General features: G+C 24.8%; 2 protein-coding genes and 1 long non-coding RNA gene across 5 annotated transcripts; 2 read left to right on the top strand and 1 right to left on the bottom strand.

Moving 5' to 3' along the window:
* Window positions 1-14: 14 nt before the first annotated feature.
* On the top strand, window positions 15-2,822 carry bsk (mitogen-activated protein kinase dJNK). 3 transcript variants are annotated; one of them, XM_027349708.2, is made up of 4 exons: window positions 15-64; window positions 817-1,221; window positions 1,314-2,254; window positions 2,322-2,822. In XM_027349708.2, exons 1-4 carry the CDS (start codon window positions 30-32, stop codon window positions 2,396-2,398), a joined length of 1,458 nt encoding a protein of 485 aa, XP_027205509.2. In that variant the 5' UTR covers window positions 15-29; the 3' UTR covers window positions 2,399-2,822. The 3 variants fall into 3 exon arrangements, with proteins under 3 accessions (XP_027205509.2, XP_027205510.2, XP_075677596.1); XM_027349709.2 differs by lacking the exon at window positions 15-64 and adding an exon at window positions 334-570; XM_075821481.1 differs by lacking the exon at window positions 15-64 and adding an exon at window positions 594-611.
* Window positions 2,823-3,974: 1,152 nt separating this feature from the next.
* Window positions 3,975-5,586, top strand: LOC113799118 (uncharacterized). Its single transcript, XM_027349704.2, has one exon. It carries the CDS (start codon window positions 4,239-4,241, stop codon window positions 5,571-5,573), a length of 1,335 nt encoding a protein of 444 aa, XP_027205505.2. The 5' UTR covers window positions 3,975-4,238; the 3' UTR covers window positions 5,574-5,586.
* Window positions 5,587-12,576: 6,990 nt separating this feature from the next.
* LOC142645361 (uncharacterized) lies at window positions 12,577-14,151 on the bottom strand. Its single transcript, XR_012846520.1, has 3 exons — window positions 13,740-14,151; window positions 12,971-13,672; window positions 12,577-12,859 (listed from the first exon to the last, which is right to left on the bottom strand). It is a non-coding gene; the product is annotated as an uncharacterized LOC142645361 (long non-coding RNA).
* Window positions 14,152-15,362: the final 1,211 nt, after the last annotated feature.

Genomic DNA, 15,362 nt, shown 5'->3' with positions numbered 1-15,362 from the left:
CGAATGTTGACTTCAAACGTGCATGCACAATGATGATTATTATTGCAATTCCGTTATCCAAGGGGTGGGTGTGACTTTTTGATGACTCAGTCAGTCAGTCGGTCGATTATGTTGAGAATATATATCGAATCCAAGTAGCAGTAATCAACATCATTATCCCATGCTGCTACGTTTTGCGAAAAAAATAACCGCTACCTTCTGTATGTGTGCATAATTTTTTTAAAATAAAAACCTAGTAGCATTGATATTAGTTAAAGTTGCTGTTGTTGTTGTTGTTATTAGTCATCATTATTATCGAATGTAAAATATTCGAGCCGAGATTTTATTATTTTGAAGATTCTTTATTTATTTCTTCAAAATTTTATTTATCCTGATAGTATTTATTGATGAATTCCTGCTTTTTTTTTTTGTTGTTTATTTATTTATTTTTTGAAATTCTTGTAATTTTTATCAAGTGAAAATGACTTAGATAATATTCAACAAAAAAAAATCAACTACTTTTATCAAACGTACAATATAACGTGTTGGTCGTTTCGTTTCGTTGTGTATCCACATCGTTGTCAAATTCAAGTTTAATCATCTTTTTTATTATCTTATCATTAGATTTTTTTGTTTGTTTTTTTTTGTTTGTTAAATTATTATTATTATTAGAATATTTAAAAAAAAATCTTAGAATAAATATTGCATTCCAAATGTTTTATTATAATAGCCGTCCGTTTTTTCTAGAAAATTTTCTTGTTGTTGTTGTTGTTTCTATTACTAATCGATTGATTATTGTTCCATCTAAACAATCTATTCTTAATGTTCAATACACAGAATGGCTTCAGATGCCATAGATTCAAAACAACAACAACAGACGCCATCAATTTCATCACCATCGATAGCCAATAATAATAATAATAATAATAATAATAATCAAAAATCATCATCACCATCATCGTCATCATTGTTGTCGTCTGCTGCTCCTGCTTCTACTGTAGCTAATACAAATAGCGGTAGTTGTAGTAATAATAATAATCATTCTAAACATCAAACATCAACATCATTAAATCATTCTGCCATTAATCGAAATCCAAACAATAAAATGATACCAGATCCGGCAACATTCGAAGAATTGACTACACAATTCCATACAATTCATGTAAATGATACACGTTTTGAGATTTTAAAACGTTATGAAAATCTTCGAATTGTTGGTTCCGGTGCACAAGGTGTTGTTTGGTAAGTTTTGTTTGTTTGTTTTTTGTCCACCTCAATCCGAACTAAATATCGTTTTTCTTTTTTCTTTTTTTGTTGTTGTTGAAATTCAACAGTAGTGCACATGATCGTCTTTTGGATCGTGAAGTTGCTATAAAAAAATTATCAAAACCATTCCAAAATGTAACACATGCTAAACGTGCATATCGTGAATTTAAAATTATGCAACTTGTTAATCATAAAAATATTATCGGTTTATTGGATGCATTTACACCACATAATACCCTTGAAGAATTTCAAGATGTCTATCTAGTTATGGAATTGATGGATGCAAATCTTTGTCAAGTAATCCAGATGGACATTGATCATGAAAGAATATCATATTTACTTTATCAATTATTATGCGGTATTAAACATTTACATTCGGCTGGAATTATACATCGAGATTTGAAACCATCAAATATTGTTGTCAAAACTGATTGTACATTAAAAATATTAGATTTTGGTCTGGCTCGTTCATCAAGTGGTCCACAAATGATGACACCTTATGTTGTTACACGATATTATCGTGCACCAGAAGTTATACTTGGTATGGGTTATCAAGAAAATGTAGATATATGGTCAGTTGGTTGTATAATGGGTGAATTGATACGTGGCCGAGTATTATTTCCAGGTAGTGATCATATTGATCAATGGAATCGTATTGTTGAACAATTAGGTACACCTAATCAAGAATTCATATCAAGATTACAAGCAACAGTAAGAAATTATGTAGAAAATCGGCCTCGTTATCCAGGCTATTCATTCGAAACATTATTTCCAGATGTATTGTTTGCTAATAGACCATCACCACAATCTGATTTAAATGCACCACAAGCAAGAGATTTATTATCAAAAATGTTGGTAGTTGATCCACAAGATCGTATATCGGTTGAAGGTGCACTTAATCATCCATACATACGTTTATGGCGTGATGAATCTGAAGTAAATGCACCAGCACCACGTGTTTATGATGATTCATTCGAACAACAAGAACGTTCTGTTGATCAATGGAAAGGTAAGTTTTTTTTTGGATAAAAAAAATCAAATAAAAATAATGTTACTCAATTTTTTTTTCTCATTAGAATTAATCTATGAAGAAGTCAAAACATATGAACAAAATCATAGGAATCAATTAAATCAATGGTTACGTAATCAATAAGTAGATTTCGTTTTCTTGGGAATCAGATTAATCCGAAAATTCTGGAAAATAGCTGAAATTTTTGTTTCCCCGATAATGCAATTGTAGAGAAATCATACAACAACACACTACTGCTATTATTTATCAATCATAAACTATCTTCATAAATTTTTCACGAGATTATTGATTCAAACAACAAGAAAACAAGAACATCATTCATTTAAACAACAACAACAACAATTAATTAATTTTTTTCAAATTATTACATTTATTTTGATTTTAGTCATTTAAATTATCATTATTTTTTTCCTTTAAATCAACAATTCGTTATTGTTTTAATTATTTTTTTTTGCATCATTTTTTTGTTGTTGTTGAATCAATCCTTTTTACAAAGCACATACAGGCAAAAAAAATTGAAAAAAATAAAAGCTTTTTCCTGTTCAAATTTGTCAGTGAGAGATTTAAAATTAAAAAAAAATCCATTCCAATATTGAAATAGAAATATCAACAAACAAAAAACAAGAAGGACGGAACAGAATAGTCATACCTGAAGAATTTAATGTTGTTGTTGTTGTGCAATTTTATAGCTAAAAGTTGCAATACTTACTTGCTTGTCAGTGACTTACACAATGATAATGATGATGATATAATGAGAATGAGTCATACATTTTTACATACAACAAAAACACACACTCACACACACACAAGGTCATCTTCAATCCAGAGAAGCAATTTAAAAAAAAAACATCCAAAAGATAATGTACTTACGCATCATATATTTAATTAATTAATTATTTCTCTTTTCCGTTCATTTTGCTAATTAACAGAATATTTTTTTTCTTCATTTTTTTTAAAAAATTCAAAAAAGAATTATTTCATCAACAACATATACACAGAATGAATCATGATTCAATAAAAATTCAAAAACAAAAACAAAAACAGGACATGATTAAATGATTGATTGATGAGCTTATTATATGTCAACATTCAAAACAAACAAACATAAAATTCCTTTAGAAATCTATCTAATAGAATTGATTAATTTTAAAACGAAATTCTTTTTTTAAAAATAAATTCATCCTCAATACAAAAAAAAACAACTAGTCAAACCTTAATCAAATAAAAACAAAGCATATCCATTTTGTTCATCATCATCATCGACATCAAATTTTATCAAACAACAGCAAACAACAATCGATCGATATTTTGTTGCTGTTGATATTATTTAGTTTAGACAAATAAAAATCATTAAAAGTTGGAACCAAAAATAAAAAAAAAATTCTGATAATTATGAAAATAAGATCAATAAATTCATCGTTTTTTTATAAATAAAATGGTTTTTTTTTATTATTTTGGTGAAAACATTTAAATATTTATCGATTACAATGATGACGAAAACAAAAAAGTCAATGTATTAAATGATCATTTTTTAAGATTTTCTCTCGAAAAAAACTATAGTATGCGTCATAATCATTGTTTTATTCTTTTTTTGGGAATGACAGAAAATTTTCATCACATATCTATGGGAATCTTTGATTTTCATAAACAACTAAATGGAAAATAGAGCAAGTCCAAAATGAAAGATGATGATATTTTTTTCCCTACAGAAACAGTGAACATTATCCTATATGATCTATTGTTTTATTGATCACAAAAACTCCAATAATAATGATTTTGTTTTTAAAACTTCTAGAATGAAAGTCATTTAGAAGAGAGAGAGAAGGAAAAAAAATTTGAATTCATTCCAGAATCATCATTCATATCGAATGTAATCATCATTTGTTTTTGTTTGTTGTTGTTGTTGTTGTTCAAAGGATTCCATCTTTATCATCAGCAGACCAATCAATGATATTCAATAAAAATGTCAAAATTGAATAAAAATTGGCGAATTTTTCATTATATTGTACGACCAATAATGAAAAAATATTCAAATGATATAAAAATTATTGATATATTTAATAATGGTTTTGAATATCTTAAATATTTTACATTTCGTATTGATTGTAATTTGGATGATTATGAACAACATAATTTACGATTATATGATAAAAAAACATTAAAATTAATCATTAAAAAATCAATATTTTCATTTATGGTCATCTGTTATCCAATATTATTATTAATATTCAATAAAAATGATTATCTAATTAGTATTGATATACTTGAACAAATGGTACGAACAAATAGTGTTGATTTATTATTAATGGAAATGATTATAATATTATTTTTAATGGAAATAATGTGGTTACATTTATTTTTATCAATTTTCAATTATAAATCATCGGATATGAATTTTCTTGTTAAATATCGAAATTATAATGATGAACAACAATTATCAATTGATTTACGAAAATATCTTATCAGATTCTATATATTAAGTGAATATGTATTGATTATTATATACGATATATCAATGTTTGGATTATTCAATATGACTTTGATGCATACATATTTTTGTATTGAATATTATTTAAACAATCGTTTACGATTGATACCAATATTATTGGATATACCAATGTTTGCTATTACCTGTAATCAAATTTCCTATTTATTGGGACATTTATTTTTATCAATAAATTTTCAATTATTTATAATTGAATTTTTTAAATCACAATTAAAACAATTATTACAATTATCAAAATCATTATTATTATTATTTTATAAACAACAACGAAGACGACGACGAAATTATCTTGTTGAAGAATTATTTTGGAAAAATTTTCAAACAAAATATATAAAATTATTTTGTGAAACAAAACATTTCAATCAAACATTTAGTATTGTTTTATTTTATTTAGAAATAATATCTAAATTATCAATTTTACTTGCAACAATATTTTTTAGTAAACAAAAACAAATGAGTCTTTATAATATAACAGCATTGATTAGTTTAATATCATTATTTTGTTATACAACATTTTTATATGTACGTATATCGAATATACCAACATTTAATCATAAATGTTCAAAAATATTAACATATTTAATAATAAAACGATCAAAATTATTATATTATCCATATAGACAATATCAATGGAAACAAACAATTCATTATAATCTATTTATACAGACAATAATGAATAATCAATTTGGTTTTACATGTGGTCAATTATTTTTTATTAATAAATATAAATATATTGAAATATTAATGATAAATTTACCAATAATATTATTATTTTATAGAAAAATTTGTTAATCAACAACAACAACAACAACAACAACAATCGATCAAATATATCAAGTACAAGTATGCTTCATTATAATGATGAACATTCTTTCTTCAAACATTGTTTTGGTTTTGTCAAAACATGTTTTGTCAACTGCTGTGTACAATTTCAATCGATTATAATCGTTTTTTTAATTAAATTCAAAACTTGAATAATAAATATTTGTTTTTTATTTTAATGATCTATTTTACTTTTTTTTATTAAATTGAATGTTTTGAAATATTGAAAATATTTCCTAAATATTCAATTTATTCAAATTATTTTGCTCTTGCAAGTTAAACAGCATTAAAAAAAACACATTTAAATCATATTTTTTTTGTGTAATTTTTACTGAATCAAAAAAAAGGTAACAATGATTTTTCTCAGTGAAAAATATGAAAATATTCAAATATCCAATATGATTGATTATGGATTTCAATATTGGAAAAATAAACAATTACGTTTAGAATATTCATTGTATGAATATCAACAACGAATCATATCGAAACGATTAGATTTTTTTCGTCATTCAATATGGTTATCGTTCAATGGTTGGATCGGGATATTTTATCTTTTATCAATGATTTTCAAACCAATGAACAATATTATTATTGGAAATGAACATTTCAAACAATTAGTTCATTGTCAACGAACTGATTTAATATTTTTATTTTCAGCCATTGCATTTATAGCACTTGAATTAATGTGGTTACATTTATTGAAAAAATTTCTCAATTATCATTCATCAATTGATGTTTATTTTATTAATAATATTGATTATAATGAAAAACAATTATTAGTAAAATTTCAAAAATATTTACAAAAATTTTTCATCATTTCTGATCTAATTTCAAATCGAATACAAAAATTATTTACATTTATTCTTAAATCAATGTTAATAGTTCTTTTATATGGTGGTTATATATTCTATACTTTGAATCAAATTTATTTATATCAATTAATATTTACAATACCATTATTTATATCATATTGTCGTTATGCAATACATACTACTGAACATTTTATAACAATGAATTTTATAATATTTTTAATACAATTTCATAAAATACGTTTAAAACAATTAATGTTAGAATCGAAAACAATATTAAAACAAACTAGAATATTGATTATGAATGAAAAAATGAAAAAATTATTTTGGAATCGTTTTCATTTAGAATATGTTAATCTTTATGCTGAAACATCATGTCTGAATCAAACAATTAGTTTAATATTATTCTATTTGGAAACAATATCAAAACTATCAATAATAATTGCTTGTGTATTTATTAGTCGACAACAACAAATAAATTGGTATAATATTTTAGCAGCAATGACATTGATAAGTTTATTTATTCTAATGATTGGTATGAATTCACGTATTGCAATTCTACCAAAATTCAATGATAAATGTGGTCAATTTATTTTGAATGGTTTGGCACGTTCACAATGGGAACGTTTTCGTTCCTATGATAATCAAAATTCATTGAAAAATTGTTTATTATGGAGACATTGGATTAAATCAAATCTTTTCGTACAAACAATGACCGAAAATCAATTTGGTTTCTGGTGTGGACAATTATTTTTCATTACAAAATTTAAATGTCTTGAAATGTTAATGTTAAATATACCATTAATATTAATGTTTTATAAGAAAATTTGTTTAAATACATAGTTTTACAAAAAAATTGTTTGTTTTTTTCCTTAATAAACATTTAGATTTTTATGAATAAAATTTCAAAAGAAAAAAAAATCAAAACCTTTATGGAATTATATATCGATTTCATTAGGATTCTGTGTAAACAAGCAAAAGATAGTTTTGGTGATTACAATGTTTTTGTTTTTGTTTTTGTCGTTTTTGACAATTTAATTATCATGTGAGGTTTTTTTGTTCAAAATATATTTACTCATCGCATGTTGAATATCGATCGATTCAAAATATATGAGCAAAAATATTTGTTTTGTAGAAAAAAAATCAATTTCATCACATTACATTTTGTTCATTAAAATGTTTATGAAATTTTGAAAATAACAACAACAACAACAAATGTAACTCTGATATTGATTATTGTTTGATAATCGAAATAATTCCATGTTTTTTTGGACAAGAAAACATTTCCGATTTCAATTCGATTCTGATTCTGTTTGTGATTGGAAGTTTTATCGAAAGAAAAAAAAAGAAATAAACTTTAACAAAAATGATGACAATATTAAATTATCGAAAATATCGTAATCTTCAAATTTCCGATATGATTGATTGTGGTTTTCGATATTGGAAAACTAATACAATATGTTTGGATTATTCATTGGATGAATATCAACAACGAATCATAACGAAAAATTTAAAATTTTTTCATAATAAAATATTCACATCATTGAATGCATGGATTACAATCGGTTTTTTATTGGCAATGATTTGTAAATCCCTAAATAAAAATATTATCATTGGAAATGAATATTTTAAACAAATGATCGATTGTGAACGTAGTGATTTATTATTTTTATTTGCAGCAATCGCATATACAATTCTTGAATTAATGTGGTTACATTTGTTTAAAAATTTTCTAAATTATCGTTCATCAATGGATTATTATTTTATTAATAATATTGATTATAATGAAAAACAATTATTATTTATAATGAGACAATATTTACAAAAATTTTTCATTATTTCTGATCAAATGGCTAATATATTATGTCGATTCGTAACCTATCTAATGATAATTATATTTATATTTTATACATATTTCAGTTGCAAATTTTATCTGGAAAATAAAGTAAATTTATATCAATTATTATTCAGTATACCATTATTTATAATATTTTATCGTAATACAAAACATTGTGCAACAAATTTTATGACAATGAGTTTTATATTATTTTTGGTCGAATTACATAAAGTACGATTAAAACAATTAATGTTAGAATCAAAACAATCATTAAAACAATCATCGAAATCAATGAATTTGAATGAAAAATTGAGGAAAATATTTTGGAATCGTTTTCAATATAAATATGTTAATCTTTATGCTGAAACAGCATGTATAAATCATACTGTTAGTATTGTATTGTTCTATATGGAAATGTTATCAAAATTTGCAATCGTAATTTCCTGTATATTTTTAAGTCGACAATATCGATTGAATTGGTTTAATACAGCATCATTATTGGCTATAATGGGAATATTTTTCCTTATGGTTGGTATGAATTTACGTATTGCAATTCTACCAAAATATGATGATAAATGTGGTCAATTTATACTTTATGGTTTGGCACGTTCACAATGGAAACGTTTTCGTTCAATCGATTATAAATCAATAAAAAAATGTTTATTATGGAGACATTGGATTAAATCAAATCTTTTTGTACAAACAATGACTGAAAATCAATTTGGTTTTTCATGCGGTCAATTATTTTTCATAAAAAAATTTAAATATTTTGAAATGTTAATGTTAAATTTACCATTAATATTAATGTTTTATAAGAAAATTTGTTTAAATGGTATGTTTTAAACAAATGTTTTACCCAAAAATAAATCCATTACAGAATATTCTTATGAAAAAACCCATATTTTGTTCCATCCAAAAGAAAAATCATTATTCTGTATGACGTAAGATTCTTTCTGGCAAATAAATTGGTCAATTACAAAAATATTATCCTACTTATTTTCCAAGAATTTCAATTTTACAAAACAAAATTTTGTTCAAAAATAAATATATACTAATTGATCGAAAAATCGTTGTTTTTTTCATTCATTCGTAGTGCACTTAGTTTTGTTTTGTGGTAAACAAAACAATTACAAGTTTCAAGTCTTTTTTTTGACTAAAAATTTCTAGGCCTCATTTATATAATTCACGAGATTCACAGAATCCATGACTACCAAGAATGAATTTTTCGGAAGAAAATTTTATTTTCGTTCCGGTCGAATAATTGAAATTGTTGTGAAAGTTTTTTTTATGGGAATTATTTTTTTGTTTTGATGAACAAAAGTGGAAAACGAAATTTTCATTTACAAATTCATCATCATCATGTTAACATCAACCGAATGGAAAATATTAAAAACAATTGAATCAACCAATGATGGAACGATTCATATTGCAAATATATTTGAACGTGGTTTTCAATATTGGAAAATATTTTCATTTCGTTTTGAATATTCATTGAATGATTATCGTTATGAACAAATCAATATTAAATATTCAAATATTAAACGTACAATTTTATTAATAATTCAAGCATGGTTGGCAATAATATCACAATCAATATTAATAATATGTTCAAATAATTCATATTTGATTGATTTAAAATATATTGATAAAATTTTAAATGTACAACGTCTTGATTATGTACTAATTCAAACAATTATTATGTTCATATTGCTTGAATATATGTGGTTTGTAATGTTCAATAAAATTATTAATTATCATTCATATTTTACAAATTTTTTACTATTAAATTCAGCATTTAATGAACAACAACAAATTCAACAAAAATATCGTCAATATTTGATTGATTTTTTTAGAAAAACTAATCAAATTGCTATTTATTCATGTAAAATATCATTATTTAGTTTAATAAATATGGCAATTGCTTGTATTTATTTTGCCTGTTATCTTTATTTAATAGATAAAATTGATAAAATTCAATTAATTATTACCATACCAATATATTTGATTTATGTACGTCATATTATATTTATATTATGTCAATTATTTGTATCGATAAATTTTCTGGTATTTTTAATCGAATATCTTATCATTAGATTTCGACAATTATGTCAATTATCAAATGAATTAGAAATACGAAACAGAATATTTTTTTGGAAACAATTTCATTATAAATATATAAAATTATATCATGAAACATATCAATTAAATGGTACGGTACAAACAGTTTTATTTATTATTGGTATTATATCCAAATCAGCAGCAATTATAGCATTAATATTTTATAGCCGTCAAGAAAAAATTGGTATACATAATACATTGGCTATTATCAATTTAGCATTCATATCAATTTATTCAAATATTTTATTTATACGTGTATCAAGAATGCCTACATTAAATCAACAATGTACAAAATCTTTAACGAAATGGTTGGCAAGAAAACAATTTTGTTTGAATGAAATTCCATTCAAATTTAAACGTTTATTATTATGGCAACAGATTATTAAAAAAAATTTATTCATTGAAACAATGATTGAAAATGGTTTTGGTTTTACTTGTGGACAAATATTTCTTGTTACAAAATATGAATTTGTTAAATTAATATTAATGGATATACCATTTTTTACATTATTTTATAAAAAAATTTGTATGAAATAAAATGAATTACTTTAGTAAAATGACTAATTTTTTTTTGGCTAATTAAAATCTTTGAATATTAAAATTTAACCCCTTTTTACTTAAGATCATTTCGTTAAAATGATGTTTATTTTTAGTCCATGGAAGAAAAAGTCATATTTCATTTAGCTATTGTCAGTATACTCACACCAGGTCGCAGCAGCACATCATCAATTACCCAAAAAATGATGATGTTTTATTTCAAAAAACGTAAGATTCATTTCTCATATCCAGTCTGGGTAATGAACAAAATTTATTTGATTTATAATAATCATGGTAGAAATCATTTTATCAGCTGAAAAAAATCAACATAAAAGCATAATTGAGTATAATAAATCATTTTGCTATAACCAATTTTACCCAAAAGAAACAAAAAAAAAAAAAAAAAAAAAAAAAATCCAATTCAAACAAATTAGGATATGGCTAGTTTTGGAAGCAATATTTTAAATCAACAACAACAACAACAACAACATTGACAAAAGTCAATCAGTTTCAGCTTTTTTGGTTCAAGTGTTGAAAATTGATTGAAAATAACCTATTTTTTTATATAATCATCATCATCGAATGCATGTACCACACACGCAACAGATTAATCCTAAATCAGTATCATCTGGATAATAAACAACAACAACTTTTTCTTCGCTCAATAAGATCAATCAATCAATCAATCAATCATTTTTAAAGAAAAAAAAATTCAGTATTCGAAATACCAAAGAAGAATCTTCAAACCAGAAAAAAAACCAATTTCTTTTTCTGTTTCGATCATTGCATGATCATGATCCTCCTCCTCATCATCGATTTACCGGTCAATTTGATTCATAATCATAATCATCATCAACAGGTGTCGAATTAAATCCAAACGAAAGGCTAAGTATATTTTTGTTTTGTTTTGTTTTTTGCAGCATTTGTAATCATCATCATTGAAAATTCAATTCAAACAAATTCCTAATTCGTATGTTATGTGTGAAACAATTGATTATGATGATGATCGACTACGACGACGATCATCGTAATCATCGTAATCAAGAGAAAAAAAGCGAGAAGAAAAAAAAACTAATTACATTCTTAATGAAAAAAGCCAAATGATTCTTGAAGAAATGAAATGAAATTTACTTTGTTATCGGGTGTTTGTTCGGTCGATTGGTCGGGGAAAAAACATGACCTTTAAGAAATATCAATGTATATTCGTAAACAGCAACATCCGCCTGAAACAGAATACCGATTTAAAAAAAAGTCATCAACAACAACAACAAAGTAGTAATTCGAATCAACCGATTTTTTTTTTTTTTTGATCACGAATTCGACACTTTTGAAACTTGATTTCTTTTCTTTAGTGTGAGGTTCTTTTGTCTTTTTTGTTGTTGTTGTTCGATATCATCATTATTATTTGCTGTTATCATCATGATGATCATCATCATCATCGTGAAAAACGATACAAGAATTCTTTCTTTCTTCTGTTGAAGATCTGTTTATTTTCAATGTTGATGATGATGATAATGGTAGCCATATGTTATCAGTACATAATGATGATTTGATACAGAAAACAGAAATTGATCTTGTTGTATGAATCATTGAATGAATGAACGGAACAGGAAGATTTCACATTGAGAAAAAACAATAAAACTTAATTAATGAACAAAAAAACAATGAGAAATTTGATAATGTTGTTGTTGTTGTTTAATAACATTTGACACGAAAAGGAAATAGCCAAAAATATCAAATTACATCAAATATATTTTCTTGAATGATAAAAATATTTCCATAAGAAGAGACAAGAAACTTATTGACGCTATCTTTGCATCTTAATCATCATCATCATTGTCGTTGTTGTTGTTACCCGGAATAGAAGCAGCTTTTTCTCTTACTTCATTTCTATTTAAGGTTCTTAGTTCTAAGAGAAAAAAAATTAAATCCAATTTCATTTTTGCATTACGAAACTGGAAAAAAATGAAATGTCATTATCATTATCGTCATTGAATTTGATTCTTTTCTTCTTTCTTCGTTTCAAATATTTTAAGCATCAAGAAAAAAAATTATTTCAGATTTACCTGTGATAAGCAAGTCAAATAATAAAATGTGTGAACAGAGGAAAAGAATTAATCAGGATTAAGAAGAAGAAGAAGAAGACGAATTTCTTCTTATTCGATAAGATTAAAATTTACAATGAAAGATTATTATTATTTCGTCATTCATTCATTCATTCATTCACCTTTTAAAATCCGGATAAAAGTAATTATGATGATGATGATGATGATAGAAATCAACCAAAATTCAAAGTAATGGTCATGAAAGTTTTGAATAAATAAAAATTTTCATTGTATAATTCATTATAATCTTATCAAACGATTCCAAAATGAATGAATGAATGAATGAGTGGATGGCAAATAATTTCTAATAACCATAGGATGATGATTATTATTATCCACCGTCGTCATCATCATCATCATTGTTGATTGATTCTGGATTCCAGCAACGAAGTTTGAACAATTTATTGTTGAAACGAAAAAAAATTGGCCAAAATTTTGAATGAAAAACCAGTTATTTGAATGTTTTGTTTGTTTGAAAAAAAATATTTAAGCCATAATAACAATGGGGTGAAAAGATTTTCTTATAACGATTAGTTCGTCATTTTTTTTTTGATTCTCAGTCAAGAAAAAATGAATTTTGTTGCCATATATTTTTGTTTGATTGTCCTTTAAATATATACATTCGATTCATTCATGAGGTGGTCCAGATTATAATGATGATAACTGGAAAATAACAAAATGAAAGAAAAAAATGAATGCCAATCTTTTGACAAGGGTTGCAAAAACTTACATTTTTGAATTTCTTCTTTGATTGTGGTTAAGATCATAGAAATCTAAACGATTTTTATGAATGATTATCATCAGATTGTTTGAATTGTATTTATACGTGACCTTTTTTTTCTTCATTTGATTCGATTCAACAACAAAAATATTGGCCAATCGTTTTTATTTGAACAATGATGATGATGATGGCCGAACAAAAAAAAAAATCAGTTTTTTCCGATGATGATGATTGGTTTATGTAGCATCCAAAAAGGATGATTTGCTTTTATCATATATTCATATTTGAAAAAAATGATGATGATAATAATAATAATAATGATAAAACGAATCGATTTTTCTTTTTGAATTATTAAATCCGATCATAATTATCATTTTCGGAAATTCGAATCATCAGAAAAAATTCTCATGATGTTTATGTTTACCTTTTTTTTTGTTTACTGTACACAGATAACGTTCATTCGGGTTCCGAGAAAAAAGAAAATGATTTCAATTTAATCGATCAATTTTTCTCAATCAATTTCGATTGATTGTCAGAATAAACAAACTTGATGGATCAAATTATTGATAAATGAATGACGCATCCAGATGTTGAGATCATTTCAATTTGGTTTGATTATCTATGATTGTTTACGGTGGTGGTGGTGGTGGTCATTCGATCAATCTGGTTTTTTGGGCATTATTATTATTATTATCGTTGATATCATTATATCCCGGTGGTTAATTGACCTAGATTAAATTTGTTTTCATCATCATCATCATCATCGAATAAATTGAATGAATCGAGAGAGAGGGAAAAAAATTGTCGTGAAATTTGTGGGTTTTTGATTTTCCAAATTACTTTATTTTCGTATTGTTATCATCTTCTGCCAAGAAGAATCTAAAAAAAATAAAAATTTCATCCATTTCTAATTTTACAAATTTGTTTCGGTTGATCAAAATCAATTAGAATCATCAGTGTGTTTCGAATTGAAAATCATTCATCATTCGATTATTTACATCATGATGATCAGGTATAATATCAGGTAAAAAACCAGTTCAAGTATTTTCTGGATGATGTTATGTTAGCTACTGAAATGAAAATTGATGATGATGATAATCAAACGATGCTGATGATGATGATGATAATGTTGATCATTAATTCATTTCAAAAAAAAAAACATAAAACGTATAAAGATGCATTACAATTAATTAATTGATTTTTTTTTTATATATAAGATGTGATATTTGATTAATGTCATCATCATTTGAAATTATTAATGTTTAGCATTTAAAAATTAATTAATTTAAATCGAATTTAAGTAGTAGTGTCCATTTCGTAATCATTAAGAAAAAGAAAAAAAACAAATTTTTAGATCCCGATATTGCGATATAATGATAATGTTGACGGTTTGAAAAAAATAACAAATTGATTCGAATCCTGAAAAAATTTCCGATTCAAATTTTTTCCGTTCTTTCCGGAAAACTTTTTTTTCGCTTGAAAACCACATTGATTATGAATTGAATTGAATAAATTTTTTTTTCTGTGGTCAAGATGATTGATAATTTGTTGGTCAGTCATCCAGTTATCGTCGATTATGTTCATGATGATGATGATAAGACCTGAATAAATGAATGTGAAAAACCTGTCGAT

Source organism: Dermatophagoides pteronyssinus, unplaced genomic scaffold, assembly GCF_027571235.1.
Source record: "Dermatophagoides pteronyssinus isolate colony J.1.1.1.1 unplaced genomic scaffold, Derpt_VIB-CSIC_2022.12 sq0010, whole genome shotgun sequence".
Lineage (NCBI taxonomy): Eukaryota > Metazoa > Arthropoda > Arachnida > Sarcoptiformes > Pyroglyphidae > Dermatophagoides > Dermatophagoides pteronyssinus.
Note: the sequence above shows the minus strand (reverse complement) of the source record. Positions and strands in the feature narration are given on the sequence as shown.

Bases quoted from the DNA above. Each gene is read 5' to 3' on its own strand.
- bsk (XM_027349708.2), top strand. From the start codon at position 30: ATGATGATTATTATTGCAATTCCGTTATCCAAGGG. The intron at 65-816 runs GTGGGTGTGACT...TTCAATACACAG, and splicing joins GCAATTCCGTTATCCAAGGG to AATGGCTTCAGATGCCATAG. The intron at 2,255-2,321 runs GTAAGTTTTTTT...TTTTCTCATTAG, and splicing joins TTCTGTTGATCAATGGAAAG to AATTAATCTATGAAGAAGTC.
- LOC113799118 (XM_027349704.2), top strand. From the start codon at position 4,239: ATGTCAAAATTGAATAAAAATTGGCGAATTTTTCATTATATTGTACGA.